At 37.9% G+C, this 19050-nt stretch overlaps 1 protein-coding gene across 1 annotated transcript in view; it reads left to right on the top strand.

Annotated features, from left to right (window-relative positions):
• The window catches only part of LOC122147623 (serine/Arginine-related protein 53-like), an 84711-nt gene that overhangs the window by 48231 nt on the left and 17430 nt on the right, over nucleotides 1-19050 (top strand). The window contains exon 5 of the mRNA XM_042770713.1: nucleotides 18165-18201. Within this exon, the coding sequence (XP_042626647.1) occupies nucleotides 18165-18201 (37 nt within the window). The remainder of the gene's footprint in view (nucleotides 1-18164; nucleotides 18202-19050) is intronic.

The following is a 19050-nucleotide window of genomic DNA, read 5'->3' as shown; positions in this document are numbered from 1 at the left end:
TCAACTTTGCAGAACTTAGTGTGAACCATGGCGCTCTGAGACGCTGAAAACAATGGATCAAGCTGCACATGTGTACATGAACACAGTGCTACGCTTCACTCTGAAACTCAGCGTAACAGACTATATGCTTACTTATTTAATTCACAGCCTTTTGTGATTTGATAATCACTGCAAGCCATAGTGCAGTGTAGATTTTACTTGGACTGACAGATGCATTGCCAAATAAACAGTGCAATGTTAGAGATCTAAAATATTTCAAATCCGTGTAAAAATAGATAGGCTCTTTATGAATCTGTGGTGGTCCATTTTTATTTATTTGTTTTTTTGTAGCTATGTGGGTCAAAGACATGATGTCCCATTTTAGTGTCCGCATCAAATTAAATAAAAAAAAAATATTTTCTATGCACAGAAAGCATACTAAATGCAAGTAAAGTGTCTTCTTTAATGGTTCAAATAACTCTTGTGGAAATATTGAAAAAATGTCAAAATATGGTTAAGTAATGTTTCACTGTAACATATTTATGTAAAAAAAAAAAAAAAAAACCTTTTTAAACTTATTCTTATTCTGACATGCACTTATGAAAATATGTGAAATTAAAAAAAGGATCATATTAAATGTTATCATATTTTAAATGATTAAAAACTTCTTGCTGACAAAGGCATAAAACCTGGTGGTTTGAAGGATAATGGCAGAGATTGGTAAAGATTTAAAAACACAATTCATTAGTATTTTGGGGGCTGAACTGTGATTGTTAATTAGTCTTTTAATGTCCTCTAATGATTCTGGTTCTAAATATGCCTGACAATACTTTTTTGGTAAATGAACTATTGTTACACATGAATATATATAATATATATATATATATGTATATTGTAAATCATGGTAACAATGTATACAAATTAATTATTTTATGCTCAGGGGAAAAATAATTATTTAATTAATAAACAAATTAATTGATTAAAAAAGAAACAGAAAAAAATCTAATGTATGAAATAATAAAGGTACAAGCAAGCATAGAGTCAGTAGCCCATATTTTTCTCTAGCTCTCAACTCTCAGCTTCCACATGTATTCACAGAGCAAACCCTCAAGAGCAGACGCCAAATGGCAGCACGGCGCTTCAGGCCAGATTGGATTGTTTTCAGTCCTGAGGAAAGAGAGAATATGGGTCTTACTGTCCCTTCGAGCAAGAGACAGGGGAGAGATATTCATAAAGGTGGGCTCAGATATGAATAAGAATGGCAAGTCCAGCTCTGATAACCCGCGGGTGGCCAGCGCTCGCGTCTGGACAAAGACAGCGTTGTGAGCACTTATCCTGTCTGTACAGTGCTGGGAGCTCATACGGATAATCGCTCTAATCTAGTTAAGGTTAAAAGAGGGCCATGACTGAGAGCTGGCCTTACACATACAAATCTCTGCACGCAAATCCTGTTTTAGGCCCAAACAAGAAAGGTGTCATATTGATTATTCTAATTGGAAGCTAGCAGCACTGTCAACCTCCAGACAGATGGAGAGAGAGAAAAAAACAGATCACTAGGTTAATGCATGACGTGTATTCATGCACTACATTGGTATTGTTACAGAAAAAGAGCAGAGATAATTGAGTAATAGGGCTTCTCCCTGTCTTAATGCCATCTAAATACCCTAGTGAATGGCTTAATGAGTGGAATGTCTCTATGTGGCAGAGAACATGCACTAACTACTAGACCATAGCACCAGCCACATTGCTTTTCCTGAAGATTAGTAGTTACTGTAAGATAAACTACCCATTTTTGGCTTCCCTACTTGTGGTTGAGAAGTGTCACGGTTCTCTCTACCATTTTTGGTACCATAGCAAAAACTATTGGAACTATTCAGTTGTTAATTTAAATATCTTAAAACAGAACAATAACAAACAAATCAATTTAATTTTAATGTTAACAATGATTAAAATTAAATAATACATTAAAATAGCTTGTAGCCTTAAGATATTTTTTTGTTGATTTGAAATGGTCAAGTTAAACAAAGAAACATTACTCATAATAGAGTAGGTGGTAGATCTGGTGTTCCTTTACACTGTTTGTTTATTTTTGGTGCTGTCTATTGCAGTGGTTATTACTATGTCAATCATCGCAATTTTGGAATCAATCCTGGATTTAAATTTGGAATAGTTTTTTCATGCACTGGTAAGTTCTGAGATTTTGGGGTGTTTTAAGACTAGTTGAAGGAAAACATCCAAGATACTCCTTTAAGTGTTTATTTTATTGCATTTGATCTATTTGCAAATTTAGATTTCAATGAGAGTATGTATCTTTAAAGACTGAGCCAAAAATCACCATTTCAATAGCACTTACACCAAACTTTATAGCTTTATTCCTTTCTATATTCTGAAGATTTTTGCAGAGTGGTTTGTTCATACATCATTCGCCTAATTTTATACATTTTATTCCTAAAAAACATGGTGATTTTTTTTTCCTGACCGTTGACAGTGTTTTTTTTATTTAAGTAGTGATAAATATGGGATATATTATACTTTATATATACTTTAATACAGTCAAACAAAATGAAACAAGAAATTTGAACCTTTTTGATTCCAATGCTCAGATTTCTTTTCTGGAAATGTAATTAGACAGTGCCTCTTTGTAACAAACAGAAAACAAAACATACTGTGATTAATCAGCTGGGGAATATATGGTGATGTCTACAGTATTATAGTAGTTACAGTTTTTACACAATAGGCCTTTTGGTTTTTTGCCCCCCAATTTTCAATGAGCTGAACTCAAAGATCTAAGACTTTTTTCTATGCACAAAAAAGGCCTATTTCTCTCTCAAATATTGTTCCCCAAATCTGTCTAAAATCTGTGTTAGTGAGCACTTCTCCTTTGCCGAGATAATCCATCCACCTCACAGGTGTGGCATATCAAGATGCTGATTAGAGAGCATGATTATTGCACAGGTGTGCCTTAGGCAGGCCACAATAAAAGGCCACTCTAAAATGTGCAGTTTTATCACACAGCACAATGCCACAGATGTCTCAAGTTTTGAGGGAGCGTGCAGTTGGCATGCTGACTGCAGGAATGTCCACCAGAGCTGTTGCCCGTGAATTGAATGTTCATTTCTCTACAATAAGCCGTCTCCAAAGGTGTTTCAGAGAATTTGGCAGTACACATCCAACCGGCCTTACACACCGCAGACCACATGTAACCACACCATCCCAGGACCTCCACATCCAGCATCTTCACCTCCAAGATCGTCTGAAACCAGCCACCCGGACAGCTGCTGCAACAATCGGTCCTGCATAACCAATAGACCAGAATTTCTGCACAAACTGTCAGAAACCGTCTCAGGGAAGCTCATCTGCATGCTCGTCGTCCTCATTGGGGTCTCGACCTGACTGCAGTTTGTCGTCGTAACAGACTTGAGTGGACAAATGCTCACATTATTCGATGGCGTCTGGCACTTTGGAGAGGTGTTTTCTTCACGGATGTACACTGTTTCACTGTACAGGGCAGATGGCAGACATGTATGGCGTCATGTGGGTGAGCAGTTTGCTGATGTCAGCGTTGTTGATCGAGTGACCCATGGTGATGGTGGGGTTATGGTATAGGCAAGCATGTGTTATGGACAACGAACACAGGTGCATTTTATTGATGGCATTTTGAATGCACAGAGATACTGTGATGAGATCCTGAGGCCCATTGTTGTTCTATTCATCCACGACCATCACCTCATGTTGCAGCATGATAATGCACGGCCCCATGTTGCATGGATCTGAATACAATTCCGGGAAGCTGAAAACATCCCAGTTCTTGCATGGCCAGCATACTCACTGGACATGTCACCCACTTAGCATGTTTGTGATGCTCTGGATCCGCGTATACGACAGCGTGTTCCAGTTCCTGCCAATATACAGCAACTTCACACAACCATTGAAGAGGAGTGGACAACATCCCACAGGCCACAATCAACAACCTGATCAACTCTATGTGAAGGAGAAGTGTTTTGCACTGCGTGAGGCAAAATGATGGTCACACCAGATACTGACTGGTTTTCGGACCCCCTGGACCCCCAATACAGTAAAACTGTACATTTTAGAGTGGCCTTTTATTGTGGTCAGCCTAAGGCACACCTGTGTAATAACCATGCTGTCTAATCAGCATCTTGATATGCCACACCTGTGAGGTGGATGGATTATCTCGGCAAAGGAGAAGTGCTCACTAACACAGATTTAGACAGATTTGGGAACAATGTTTGAGAAAAATAGGCCTTTTGTGTAAATAGAAAAAGTCTTAGATCTTCGAGTTCAGCTCATGAAAAATGGGGGCAAAAACAAAAGTGTTTGCATTTATAATTTTGTTTCAGTGTATATAGAAAGTAGGGGTGTCCCTGAATAAAGATTTTCATAGTCGAAATCGGAAATTTTTGAATCTTGCCGATATTCGACTGAGAGTTGAATCATATGTTTGGAGGCGGGGTGCAAAATACATTAAAGGAGTGGTTGACTGTGTTTTTTTTTTTGGTTTTTGTTTTTCTAGGCTGTGATTGTGTTTTATGGGGTGCAGTCTAACATGTGTACATGCTTGTTTTTTAAAAAATGCATTATTTTTCACATAATTTACCTTTATTCCACACTGAACTGTCCCTTCTCTAACAAACGCCTCGATTATTTCCTGTTTTTATCAAGCCCCTCCCTCAGAAATACGCGATGGGCTATGATTGGTCCGCTTGCTCAGTGTGTTGTGATTCGCTAAACCGCCTCTAGAGCACGTCTGAACATCCCGCCCCCTCAAGCTCAAAATGTGCTCCGGTTGTACTGTAAACAATGACGTCTTCTATATTGCTTATCAATTTGAGCCTGAGATGCAGAGAATATTAATGAAGAGGATTGTGTAGAACCTTTGCAAGCACGGCTCTTAATGGTATGTTTGTTTGTTGTTGTCTCATACTTTTAGATACGCTGTTGTTTGTAAATGCTACAGCTTCTGTTAGCTTTTAATATACGGTTTTATTCTGATTAAAGCTTTAATACAGCACAGCAACCGTATGTGCGTCCATGTATAACGCTTCTCATTGCTCTGTGAAAATAAGTGTATAAATGGAACAGTTTGTTGGAGCTGATCTGACGATCTGAATGAGAGAGGGAGAGAGAGAGATGCAGAGCAGGGTGACGCGAGGAACAGGATTGAGAACTGCTGCTTTAGAACATTGGTTTCTGAAACTTGTGAATCCATTAGAATCATTAGAAGACAGAATCGCGATTCATGAATGAACAGATTTTTACGTGCACCCCTAGTTTTCTCCTCTTCTTCTCTTAAGCAGCACAACATGGCCTCATCCCCTTTGGTGCGTGTTCCCTGTGGGCGGGGTTTTATCTGGGTTCGTGATGTATCAGACCTGGGAAGAACCTTGTTGTAGTCCCTTACCAGCCGTTTTTGTAGGCATTTAACTGCCAGAATTTTAAAAGACGGTATCTCCGTTTGCATTGAACTTTCAGTGCTGCAACTTTGCAGATATTGTTTATGCTCAAACAGCAACATTACACACTAACTAACGTTAAAAAAGTGAAATCGCAATGAACCACCCCTTTAACAAGAGTCAAGTCAGACATTCGACAGTCATAATTATGTTAACACACAGGGAAAATGTATAACGGATGCCTCGCAGATACAAAAAATTATGTTTTGATTAAAAGGTAGTTAACATTAAACATCAGTGAAACCCTAAGAATTCGCAACCTTTTTTTTTTTAAATAGTGCTCTCATTATAACGTAATGTATATGACAGTAGTTATTAATGTTCGGCATTTTTGTTTTGAGCTGCGCACGCTGAAGATGACCAATAAAATATTTGATAGCAGGTTTTTAATCAGTGGGATTTAACTTATCATTTATCTCATATATAATATAATAATAAAGAGGTTTTCTCCATTTCTCCCTTTTGGATTTATTGAAGACTCTGTTGTTCGATATCTGCCTCCTTTGTACTCCTTCGAGCTCCCTTCCCCTGGCAACCCGTGACAGAGAAAGGACCAGCAAGAAGGACCCCCCCCCAGAATTCCTAATTTTCCCCAATAATTTTTGCCTGTGGCCGTGGTGGCCGAGGCCGGATAAGGACACGGAGGATCCGCCATGGTCTCCTGAGCTACCAGCTCCGCCATGGCTCCTGAAGTTTTACATCCCTGCTGCAAAGATTGGTCACAGATTATGGAAAGTGAAACTTAAATCTAGGGGTGGTTGGATTTGTTCACACAAGTTAAAATATTTATTTACAGCTTCTTTCTTTTCAGATTCATATTTACAGCATTATCTTAATGGGCTGTATATTAACTTTGGGAGAAAACCCGTAGTTCTGTGTGAAATCAGACATTTGAGCACCCCCATATAGCCAAAACAGCATGATCATAACACCCGCGAATATTCGACTGTGAGACTGGTAGTCGAATCAGGCTCCTCCACTGGAAGCATCGAATCGTCATCTATTCGGGGTCACCCCTAACAGAAAGTGGGCAAAAACAGTCCCTTTATAATTATTATTATACTTAGTCCCATTGTAATGATGTTGAGTTGAACCAAAGCGTTCAGCATTTTGAGAGTGGATTCTGACCGACTAAAGCATATCGGATTGGCCGTTGCATTCAGGCACTTAAATGTGCTGCACTTCTCAGGGCTTGTAAATAGTAAATTTGATGAGCTTTGGAAAGCTGCTTCCTAACAGCTGGTACTGCAGAAAGACTGGTATCAATACGTTTTTCAAAAGTCATTTTCGTCTTGGTGTACTGGTATTGATTCTTTGACAGCACTAGTTATTAGCAGTAATTAATACTTCACTTTGTGTCTAAATCCTCTCCCTTACCCATGTCAAATAACATAATCGATCTGTGCTGCAGGCATACTAAAGGATATATAATATAATTGGGTGAAGATGTAAAAGAGAGAAGTGGATGGTCTTTCAACTCTTTTTTCTGAACGTTCAGTGGTCTTCCTTTTAGTCTGTCTGGAGTCTTTATTTAAATTGTGGCTTTGAAATGAAATGTGTTTTCGTTCGAAATGTTCTGAGGCGCAGTGAAAGCTACTGTATTCAAATCCCAGTAGATTTTTAATATTCTCCCGATGATATTTCTTGATGAAAATGTGGAAATCAGTTCTGTTCAATGAGTATAAATAATAAAATAAATAAGAAAAGTTTAGTTTAAAAAGTTTAGTTCATTTAGCTGATTTCCAGCCAGGTTTGTCAGATATCAAGGTTGGAGGGTTTCCCACATATTTATACCTACGACATAAAGTAAGTGGCTTTACTCTGATACTGGTTTTGACTTCCATTCCTCAGTGGCCCTTCATGGTTTGTTGTCACACTATCCACCTTAGTTTTAATGTGCAAGTAGACTGTTTTCTATGGATGTGCGAGACTTCCGTTTCATTAGCTGCTATAGGAAAATAACGAAAAGAATAAGTAAACAGTAAAACTGCATGCGCTGCAAAACAGTGTGTTTATAATTAAGACAATACATTAAAATAATAAGGTAAAAAAATGGCAGTTTACAGTTTAAGCAAGCATAAATTAGCTTCGAGTTTGTTTGTACAGCTAAATATGACACCAGAATCCAGACACTTTAAATTTACAAACTAGTGACTATTAATAGTAATTACTAGTTTCCTTCAGCACTTTCTTTTTTTTTACCATTATTCTCACTAACTAAAACAGGGGTGTCAAACTCAGCTCTAGTGTTAATTTTGTCAGGTATTTTTAATTTAGTCTTAGTACTGTCAAATGTGACTTGTAGTTTTTCAATATCATCATTTAGTCAACACTGTCCTTGTTCCACAATCTCCATAGTTTTACGCGTCAGTTTCATGGGTGGGTCCACTAAGTTGAATCTTGAGCGCCGGTTTGAGCTGTTAGTTTTAGTTTTGGTCGTGTGGAAACACATTTGGGTGTTATATTTTTCGTCTTGCTGTTTAATGGTAAAATGATAAAAACTATTATTCAACTCAATTTTAATAGCAATGATTATTGTAATTTGGGAAATTTATTTTTATATTTCATCAGAAAGTTGCTCTTATACCAATAAGCACAAATCAATAGAATATCTACTTGTAGTGCATGGTTTATTTTGTGTTTATTTTTTTGTTTATTTTATTCTAGTGTACAGATTCATGTGCCACTGAGTGACATGAAAAAGCGCATGAGTGCAATGTCTGAGGTGAAAGGAAATTATTTTGTTTATCCACTCCAGATATCCACGTTTCGAAAACAATGTATTATTTTTCAACATGTAACATTAAAATGACTAAATTTCGACTAGTATTGCAAATGTTGACTAGCAGCAGCAGTTTCTCTCACACATCCCTACATACATCAAGCTTGCGTACATTCAAACCTGATGCTTCTCAGTCTGTTTTGTCTGCATCGTTTGTTGTAGCAAAATTGACGGTGTCCAAGTAAACCACAAATTAACATTTAGAGGGAAAGATTTTCACCCAATAATGACATAAATGTCAATCTGTATCTCACAAGACTTGGAATATAGTGCACAGTTTTAATAGACCACATTCATGAGGTGTAGGGTTATTTATTTATTTTTTTCATGCTCAACAGCCCCAGTTCCCACTCAGTTGTGTTGTACTGAAAAGAGCAGTGTGATAATTCTTCAAAGTATCTCCTTTTGTGTTCCCTAAACCCAACAAACTCACACAGCCACATAACCTTAATCTGAGTCCTGTCACATGAAGATAGTTGAACAAATCAGAGCTTCAGAGTAGGTTTGGAGTTGACAAAACCGAGCAAATTCAACCCCACGCTCACTCTAAATGTTGCCTGTCAACTGAGTTTTTGATTAACATGTTCACTATTTCACTCATTTTCACAGTTTGATTCACTTCTCACAAGAGTTGGCACAATTCACTTCTCTGCTGATGCTTAAGAGTTCACTTCTCTGCTGATGCTTAAGAGAAACAAAAGTCAAAAAAAGTGAAAAAGAAAGTGAAGATTAAGAAGATCATTATAAAATAAATAAGGAAACATTTACAAGGCAGGAAAAAAACAGCCCAAATATCTCTGCAAGTGAATACAGACTAAGTCTATTTTATTTAAATAATCCACAACAAAAACAAAAGTTTTAAATAATCATTTATATCAGTTCACAACAACATGTAAGTGCATTCTTTTTAAAAGTAAAGTCAAACTTACCTGTGTATCCACTGAAACCGGAGCAGGCCCCTGAACAAGCCGTAACAGGTTATCGTGACATGATCCAGACTGTTAGTATAGTCACAGAAATCTGATAACAACTGTGTCATAAATGTTGTTTACTTTGCTCAAATAACGTCATAAAAAGTTTATTATTCAGGCTAGACCAGCCAGTGCGCATGTGCAGTCCTGAGCGCACATCTCAGAACTCTGACTGTTTCTATAGCAACAGGTACTTCTAACAGCAGCAGCAGTGATGCGCTGACTTTACCGATTGGCTCCTTCATTCAGAAGGCGGGGCTTCCTGCGATTGAGTGGCCATATTGAGTGTTGCATTATTCCTCCATTCAAAACTATACGAGTGACAAGTCTTGGGTATTCTATAGTCTTTGGTATAGTTCATTATTTAATATGTTAGAATGTTAGAAACATTTAGCACTTTTCATGTAGGTATTGGTAAGTTCGTTTAATATATATTAATAATATAACAGGCTCCCTGATGCAAGGAAAAGCAACTTAAGCAGAAGCCTGAGGGCAGAATGTAAAGTTAACATCAGTGCCCCCACATTTCTGATCATAAACCTGAAATAAAATCACTGGTGTATTAGCCTAGTTTTAACTGTCTACAAAAATTCTCCAAGCAAACTCAGTCTTTATTCATGAAGTTCTTTCAAAATGACCCACGATTACTTAAAAGACCATACTAAAAACAACTAACCTGAATCATACCCATGATTACATACTCGAAAGCCAAATAAATGTCTTAAATATCTCCTTTTGAATTCATCAGTAGAGTGGATTTAATATTCAGTGCCAAGCTTTTCCACAGTCTTTGAGCCGCCACGGAAAAGGAAACATAGTGGACATAATCTGAGGGAATGCCATCTATTATTATAAAAGCAGTCAATAAGACCTGCTTCTTCAGTTGAAATGTGTGCGAACAAGGTGCAGTTTTTTTTTTTTGGAATGGCAACTAAAATTTCCAGCCCAGGTTCATTAAAAATGTGTGCTTGTGGCGACATTTCTGCAACACCGATGTTAAGTAACTTATTGCACGTTTCACAAAACTTGATAGTGTTAACGGAAGTAAAAGTGAGATAAAAATGCACTCACTGATGGATTTGAGTGCAATGCTGTATCATGTGAGCTACCGAGCAAACCTACTGCGTTAGAAAACCCATACATATGAAACTGTACATGACCAAAAAATTCAAAAGTATCAGTTTTCAAATCTGACAGCATAATAAAATTATTTTGAAGTCATAACATAATAGTGTGCAGAATTTTTTTAAAGGGGTCATATGATGCGATTTCAATTTTTCCTTTCTCTTTAGAGTGTTACAAGCTCTTGGTGAATAAAGACGATCTGTAAAGTTGCAAAGAGTAAAGTCTCAAACCCAAAGAGATATTCTTTATAAAAGTTGAGACTTGTCCACGCCCCCTGAAACAGCTCGTTCTAACACGCCCCCACATCTCTACGTCACTGTGTGGGAAGATTTGCATAACTCCGCCCAGATGTTCACACAAAGAAAGAAGGCGTAACTTTTATTCTCGTTGTAGTATTGTTGTTGCCGCCATATCCGCTTTGTCATGCCTGGGGCTGATCCGTGCTGGTTGCTGAGGAACTACATCAACTTTGCACTTTCCAAAAGAGGACGCTATCCGCTTTGTCATGCCTGGGGCTGATCCGTGCTGGTCGCTGAGGAAATACATCAACTTTGCACTGTGGATCACAGAATCGGCTTTCACCATAGACGAAGTGGAGTCCAGCCCGGGTCGTCACATGTGGTTGCTATAAGACAAAGGTACGCTCCTTCATCTAATCCACTTTACTGCCTCTCGTGTTCATTTCAACTGCAGCGATTCATACGTTTAGGTACGTTTTTAGGTATTGGCACGTATTTCCAATGAGCCCAAGTAGAAAATTTCAAACTATTCATCAAGTTATTGAATGGATTTTTTTCATATTTGTTTGGAATGGCACAAGAGTGTATAAATAATGGTGTCAGTTTTCATTTTTAGATTTTTTTTTTAAATAGGGAAAAAAAATAAAAAATTCTGTCCCATTAACTTACCTCATCTTGGCTTTCCAAAAAACCCATAAGATCTCCAAGAAGAAGAAATGAATGCCTCAGTCCGTTGGGCCCAGTGTTGTTTGGGCGAACGCTCTTCAGAACTTTTCTTTTGTGTTGTGCAGTAGACTGAAAGTGAAATGAAGCATAGGTTTACAATGACATTAAGGTGAGTAAATGATAATCTGACCCCTTTAAACACTCGTCCTGACACATGAACACTTGTCTGGTCCAAACCTGCCCAGGAAAGAGCAGCTCTGACCACACAGGAGAAGCAGAAGAAAAGCTCTAGTCTTGTGTTTCCCATCTAACCCTCAAGCCTTTCTTTCTCTCCTTTTGTCTTCTGTGATGAACCGGCGGAGAGTTGTCCTGGTTTGTAATGGATTTCGAATCTCTGCTGTGCTGGGATTATGCTAAGAGCCCAGGTCTGTTATTTCTAAAGCTCTCTATCCCACTCTCTTTGAGTCTCTCGGTCTCTTTTTAGGGACTTGAGCTCTAAAAGAAGGGAGTTCTTGATCTGATTAAAGACTCACTGGCCAGCCTTTGCCTATTATCAACCTACTTATGCTGAAATGTGATGGCGGCATCCTTACCATCACACTGTGTATGTGTGTGTGTGTGTGTGTGTGTGTGTGTGTCTGTGTGTGTGTGTGTGTGTGTGTGTGTGTGTGTGTGTGTCCTGTGTGTGGTGTGTGTGTGTGTGTGTGTGTGTGTCCACCCACCCCTCCTCTGAACAGTTTAACAGAAAAATCAAAAGGGCCAGCAGTGCTATACACTCAGGAACACAATTTCAATTTCAATTCACTGCCACTGCTAAGTACGTGATATGGAGATGACAATCAACCTTCTTGTCCTCCATTTTATTGCACAGCTGAGTCTATCAGTGCCTGCCCACGCTCTCCTCGGCTCTCCTGTCATTTCCCTGCCACACAGGAAGCCTGAGAGACAGGAAGAGACATTGATGAGTGGATCATATGGATGAAGGATGCGTCTCTCCATTATCATCATCTCCTTTAATAAACCCACCATGATTTTTTTAATCAGGCATCAGACAACATATGAGCAGTCACTGACACAGCTGACAAGGCATGATGTGACTTGGTCTTTTTTTATATTGCTAACAGTCTCTGTTTATCAATCAGTCTACTCTGATTAATTGGAGACAACTTTAAGGGGTCATTTTTTTAATTATTACATTACTTAAATGTTTATGAAGATTTTTGTTGAAAAACAGTCTAAATTTCATAATGCATCGCCATGTTCTTGACTGAAATCACTCTCTGTTTTGTGGCTAATAACCTTTAAAATAACATAATAGATGCACTTTAAGTGATTGGTTACTATTATGATTGGCTAACATCTTTGCATTGAAAATGAATGATGCCCTCTCGCTAAAACCTCACCCAACAGCAAAAATTTAGATGGCTACGGTAATAAATCAACAATGCAGTTAAAATCAACAACAGATTCCCTGTCAATTACACACTGCATAATGCTATGAAATTATATACAGGCCTATATTTGTTTGTGAGGCATTTAATAATAGCAATAGACTACCATTGTGAATTATGATAAACTATTAAAATAGATAATAAAAACCATGGCATTTGGTCCTACTGCCCCAATTCTTAGGGGGGCGTCTTTCCCGACTTTTTTATTTCGATTGAAATGCCCCCTGCAAATACAAGATGGGCCCTCTTTGGCAGTTGGTGCTCTACGCAGGATACTGCCTTGACTTATGTTTAGACACTTGTGTGGCCCTGCGAGGGTTAAAGGTGGCCAGAGCTGAAGCACTGCCTGTTAAAGCTCCACATTAATACATCTGATGAGCGCAGGGCTGATAGCTTGATCTCTGCTTTTGCATTTGAACTCTTTCATTCTCTGCCACTGACTAAAGAAATTAAGATCTACTCATCTTGGCCATGTCAAGTAGTCTGATTAAACAACAGAGAGAGAGGAATTTCAAAAATAATTAAATAAATAAAAAGCAGAATGGATTTATTTGAAACTCGACCACAAATGAGTGTTGATTTGCTGCTTTAATTAATTCTGTCATACCTGTGGACAAGATGACAGACAGAGAGAGATGGCGAACGGGAGCTTTCAAAGGAGAAGGATAATAACACCATGGAGATGATGTAGCGGGAATAAACACGCACACATGCACACACACCCGTCAGTCAGGGCCTCTTGTATTTGACAGATTGGTCAGACGTTTCCTATTTGGCACTATTGACCTGTAAGCAAATGGCTGGCATTGCATCGAGCTCTGTTAACACTTTGACTTGTTTGTCCTCTTTTACTTAATTAAGTCGAGATAAATAATGACCTCTTTACGGGAAGCCATGGAGAGGGAACATTTTTTTTCCCGTCCTCCATGCTGACTCCTCGTTTATTGACCGATTTCTTCTTTATTAGCTCTCTTTGTGTTTGAGGTTCTCTCTCTCTTTCCCTTTTATGTCGGGTTTTTCAGTTTTTGAAGGTGAAGTTGTTTGAACTCCATTTACTGTTTAAATTCTGTTTCCGTTTGAATTTGGATAATTTGGAAGAGCTCTCATTTACTCACCTTGGTGTCATTCTAAATCTGTATTCTCTCTCTCTCTCTCTTTTTCTCGTTGAACACAGAAAGGGAAGTTTAGTAGAATATCCACAGTAATGTTTCTATAGGATGAAAGCATACATTGGCCACATCATAACTTTAGTCCTTCATGCACAATGGTCCAGACACCTGAAAGCTGTCTCAAATCTTATTTGTGCACATTTGCTGGTCAAATGCTAGGATTTTCACAAATTAATGACTTTCAGTGATTCACATTTCCTGAAATCTAAAAACACGTTAATCAAACAGTAACCACAAAGTTTTGTGATTTTTGGCCAAACCGTTCAGAAGTTATAAGTGAAAATAGCCATTTTTCATATCTCCTGCCCACTAGGTGGTGCTACGCCAAAACTGTGCTGGTAGCCTCAGGTCATGGTTATTTTAACACAAAGCACGTTTCGCCTCAATATGCTAAGCCGTTGTTGAGATATAGCCTCACATCCATTTTTGCATGCTCTTCGTCAAATTCGTTCACATGTTATTCGAGAACGGTTTTACTAATCAACTTGAATTCCATAATTTTTTTCCAGCATGGTCTGAAGATGATCTGAGCTAATTTTAGTGAAAATCAGACAAACGGTCTAGGATGAGTTTGAAACAGTAAGTTTTTTAATTTATTAAAAATTGCAAAAAATCTTAACCTGTAGAATTTAAAATTTTCATGTCTATTTGACTCTGCCTAGGATTCGGAAGAAAAAAATATTTACAGTCTAAATTTTACGGTTTAAATGTTATTAGCATAAACATAAGTGCACCTTTGAACTGTTGGTGGCACTAGAGTGTTTGAGTTAGAGACTCCAAACTTGCTACACTCTTAAAAATAAAGGTGCTTCACGATGCCATAAAATAAACTTTTTGTCTAAATGGTTCCATAAAGAACCTTAAACATCTGAACATCTTTATGGCGAAAGAAGGTTCTTCAGATTACAAAAACGCAAGAAAGAGATGGTTCTTTAAAGAACCTTTGACTGAATGCTTCTATGGCATCGCTCGAAGAACCTATTGATGCACCTTTATTTTTAAGAGTGTATGGTTAATATTGATACTGTCATCTATCTTTGTGCTAAATTTCATAACTTTCCCTCAAACTAAAATATAGTTATATATATAGTATATATAAAATTATAGCATAGTATTATATAGTATAGTATATATATAAAATATAGTATATATATATATATATATATATATATATATATATACATATATATATATATATATATATATATACATATAAAACCTCAAAATAATAATAATAGGAATGCCAATGGATACAATAGGTGCCTACGCACCTTCGGTACTTGGCCGCTAATTATGGAAGCTCAACTATGGAGACAGTTCAGATTCTGCTGTAAAGCAGCTCTAAAAGACAGTCGTGTCATTATTTAGCTGAAGTTAGGTCAGATCAGTAAAAGTGTGAAGTTATTCGATCAGCTAAAGGCAGCTCTACAATAGACAGCAATGCTGTTATTCAGCTCGAGTCAGTTCGATGCTGATTCAGTTCAGTTCAATAACAGTGTCAGTGTTTCAGGACACGATTCAGCTCTAAAGCAGCTCTACAGAAAACAGCAGTGCCATCATCCAGCTTAATTCAGTTCAAGTTTTTGTTCTCATCCGATGGTGTCAGTCAATGCAGTCATATCGATAAATGACTGAATGCATTTCAGCAGTGGCACATCAGGTGATACAAATGGAGGAAAAAAACCTTGTACCTTATTTATATCCTAATGGGTGCATATTAGTACAATAAAGTGTATATACTGTACTAGTATTCAAATGGTACATTTTAGTATCTTTTGAAAGGGTACCACCCCATGTGACAGCTTTCTGAGTGTATAATGTGTTGATTTTTGCTAAAATAATTACACATACAGTAACATGTCTGACACAGAAGTGACGTTCTTGAGCAGTGTTTTGGCTGGAGTTGGTTTATGCTGAATGAGGTCATTATAAGATGATCCGTAGGATTCGTAGCTCAAGGTCAACACTGATCTTGTTTCATCTTCCTCCACTGTCCATTAAAACAATAAAAAACGCTTCACGACATGCATCTCTCTCGCGCAAATTGTAAAACAGCCAAACAACCCCTGACACATTTTCAATATTATTACATTAAACCGAGTTTGATTGATAATGTAATATTGGGCTAAGGCAAAACATCAATCATGGCAAGTATATTAATTATTTAATATTGCACTGTAATTCAAGAATCGATGCAAGCATGTTCAGGGAGGAACGAGAGGGATGAAAATCTGTGCTCCCTGCAGACCTGCAGGAAATGGACAGATAAAAAAAATAGGAAGATGAAGCTAAAAAAATGAAAAGGTGAAGATGTACCAGTTCAATAAAAATTTATGTTCATTTGCCGATAATGTCTTCCTGTGTCTGCACTCAGCAGTGCTGGGATTTGGTTTGAAGCTTCTAATTGAATAAGATGGGTTTTTTTTTGTTTGTTTCTTTGTTTCTTTTTAGCACAGACATGTGCCAAAGAGAGACAATTAGAAGAATACAGTAATTTAGCCATAGACTGGTGAAGTCGCTAAATGACGGAGGGAGGGTGCAAATATAATAAGCGTTTGTGAAATTGAATAAGTGATTATAAAAAGAAAACAGAATTAGTGCGATGAGGGGAAAGGAAAGAGAAGAGAGATTGTTTCCTTCGTGAGGAACGGTTTACCTCTAATTATTCTTCATTAAAGGATTACAGCTCTTCGTCACCACCGTAACTTTTTTTGAGCCAGTGCTCTAACCCCATACTGCCCCATTTGAGTTTAACATTCAAATATTTATCTTGTGCTGGTCTGTCCTTGTTGAGATGGAAGTGGTCCCCATTTGGAAGTGAGAGAATTTTAATAGTGGATGGTTGCTGGAGAGGGAGAGATGCATGGATGGATGAATGGATGGATTGATGGGTTTGTTCTTGTGGGCTTTTGTGTCCCTGATTACTGGAGTCATTTCTGAGCTGCCACAGGCTAGTTAACATCAGGTTTCCTAACCACACTTCTTTGTCAAAACAAACACATACATATACACACACACACACACACACACACACACACACACACACACACACACACACACAGTTTGCCACAGTATCATCTTTGTATCTTTTTGTCATTACCTGGTTACATTTCATAAGGTCCGTAGCACCTATTCTGTTTGCTTTAGTTTAGAGGCCTTTAGTCCTTTTTTGTCCATTCGCTTTACACTTCTCTGTAAAATAAAGTGTTACTGTATTTTGTATGTTTACAATACTAAATGTCATTTATTAAAACCTAATATAAATCTTGGCATAAATCTTGAGTAGCTTTTCATTTCTCAAACAACCATGTTGGAGGATGTGCATCATCTGAACTGGATGATGAAATCACTGAATCATCAGTGAACTGACTTTGTGTGTGTGCCGTGTAATGGTGCGTACTGCCGAATGTTCAGCAGTTCATCCCCGGTAAAGCTTAGTATTTGAAAAAAAAAAAACAGACAGGAAAAACGAACAAAAACATAAAAACAACTGGAGAGCTCCACACCGAGGCAGCCACATGTGGTGCCATCTTGGATTGCCAAACATGCCTGAAACATATCAATCACTGCAATGATGATTCAGTCCTACAATTTTACATATTTGCTTATTTAAATCGAGATGGCAATTTTTTTTTTGTCAAGGCAGTGTATAACTACAATTTTTAATAACTATGTTCTATTGTAATATATTTTAAAATGTAATTTATTCCTGTGATTCCTTGAGTAGAAAGTCTGAAATAGCATTTTCTTGTCAAACATACTCTAATAACCTTTATTTCCTTTACAACTTCAAAAAGTAAAAAAAAAAAAAAAAAATCCACACACACACGTGTGTGTATTCATATCAGATTCTTCTTTTTCAAACATTTTGACAATTATTGAAACACATCAGACTCTGTATGAATACTGCAAAGTATTATCAAAGTTCCGTACTTTGAACATGTGTATCAATGAATTAATGAGACGCAGTGAAAGGTTATTTAACGCAAACACACCCACACAGCATCTGTGTGCACCATTATTCCCATGAAGTCCAGCTGTCTTTAACCGGTTGCAATTCTGATTTCCTCTCTAACTCTTTTCTCTTGTAATGTGGCATTGTTTGAAAAGAGACTAAAAGCCCTTTTGAAATCTCTTGCCCTCATGGAACCCAGTGAGCATGTATGGATAAATACAGTAAATCAATTAAAACTACAGTGATTATGGGCGATCCACGAGAGGAGGAGGAATGAGCTGGAGCTCAGGGTGACGAGACGCTTGCTGTCTTTGTGTTATTTACAGTGGAGCAAATTTGTTCTTGTGTTGCAGGGAAACAGGAAACATCAAAGCTGGATTAGAACATCTGGTAAGTTCTGCTTCTTTCCCCCTTCAGTGTTTTCTCAATCTTTGATATCTGCATCCAGAATGAATGTTCAGCAATTGCCTTTGAATAGCTTGAGCTGTCAGACAGACTCAGAGGTCTCTCACATGATTGCTTTGGTTTTCATAATAGTCACTCTTTCATTTGTCCCTTTCCGGTTTTTATTTTTATTTTTATTTTGCTTTTGTCTTTTTTGACTAAAAGGTGTGGTGTTAACACTATTCTGTAAGGATGAAGTGTGTGTTTGTAAATGTTTTTTGAGTCAGTAGGGTGATTCACACACAGATTCAGCAGTGCAGTGTGTGTTGTTTTGATCTGTATCCTCAAGCTGGTCAGTTTCCAGTTGAACGTACACTCACCGTACGGTTCACAGACTCATGTCAAGCACAAGTTACTTCTGAACACATCTGGTGAGATCACAGTGTCTTCCCTCTTCTACCGTCCTGTCTCCGTCTCTCTGAATGTAGGGTGCGCTGTTGGCCCTTAAAATGAGCCCTAGGGAGTGTTTAAAAATGTAACGTCCAACATTTCCTGGGTTTTCTGCAGCCTTTCTAATCCAGGGTCAAAGTGCCATGCACTGGAGTTAAAGGGCTGCTTTTCTCCTCCTGGGTGGAACAGAGTTTCCATTTCTGCTTTTTTTCTGTGGGATGAATAATGGAGAGAGGTCACAGCGGGGTCCTGACTCTCTGAATGTACACTCACCTCCCTGAGCTCCACACCCTGAATATTAAACGCAGGTCTGGCCCTTTAAGGGTCACTTGACACACCTGACCTTAATCCTTATCAATTATCATGCTTATATTCTCAAATCAAATCTTTATCACATATTCCTGC

The sequence above is a fragment of the Cyprinus carpio genome, chromosome A15 (genome assembly GCF_018340385.1).
Source record: "Cyprinus carpio isolate SPL01 chromosome A15, ASM1834038v1, whole genome shotgun sequence".
NCBI classification, from domain to species: Eukaryota; Metazoa; Chordata; class Actinopteri; order Cypriniformes; family Cyprinidae; genus Cyprinus; species Cyprinus carpio.
This window is presented reverse-complemented; position numbering and strand designations above follow the sequence as displayed.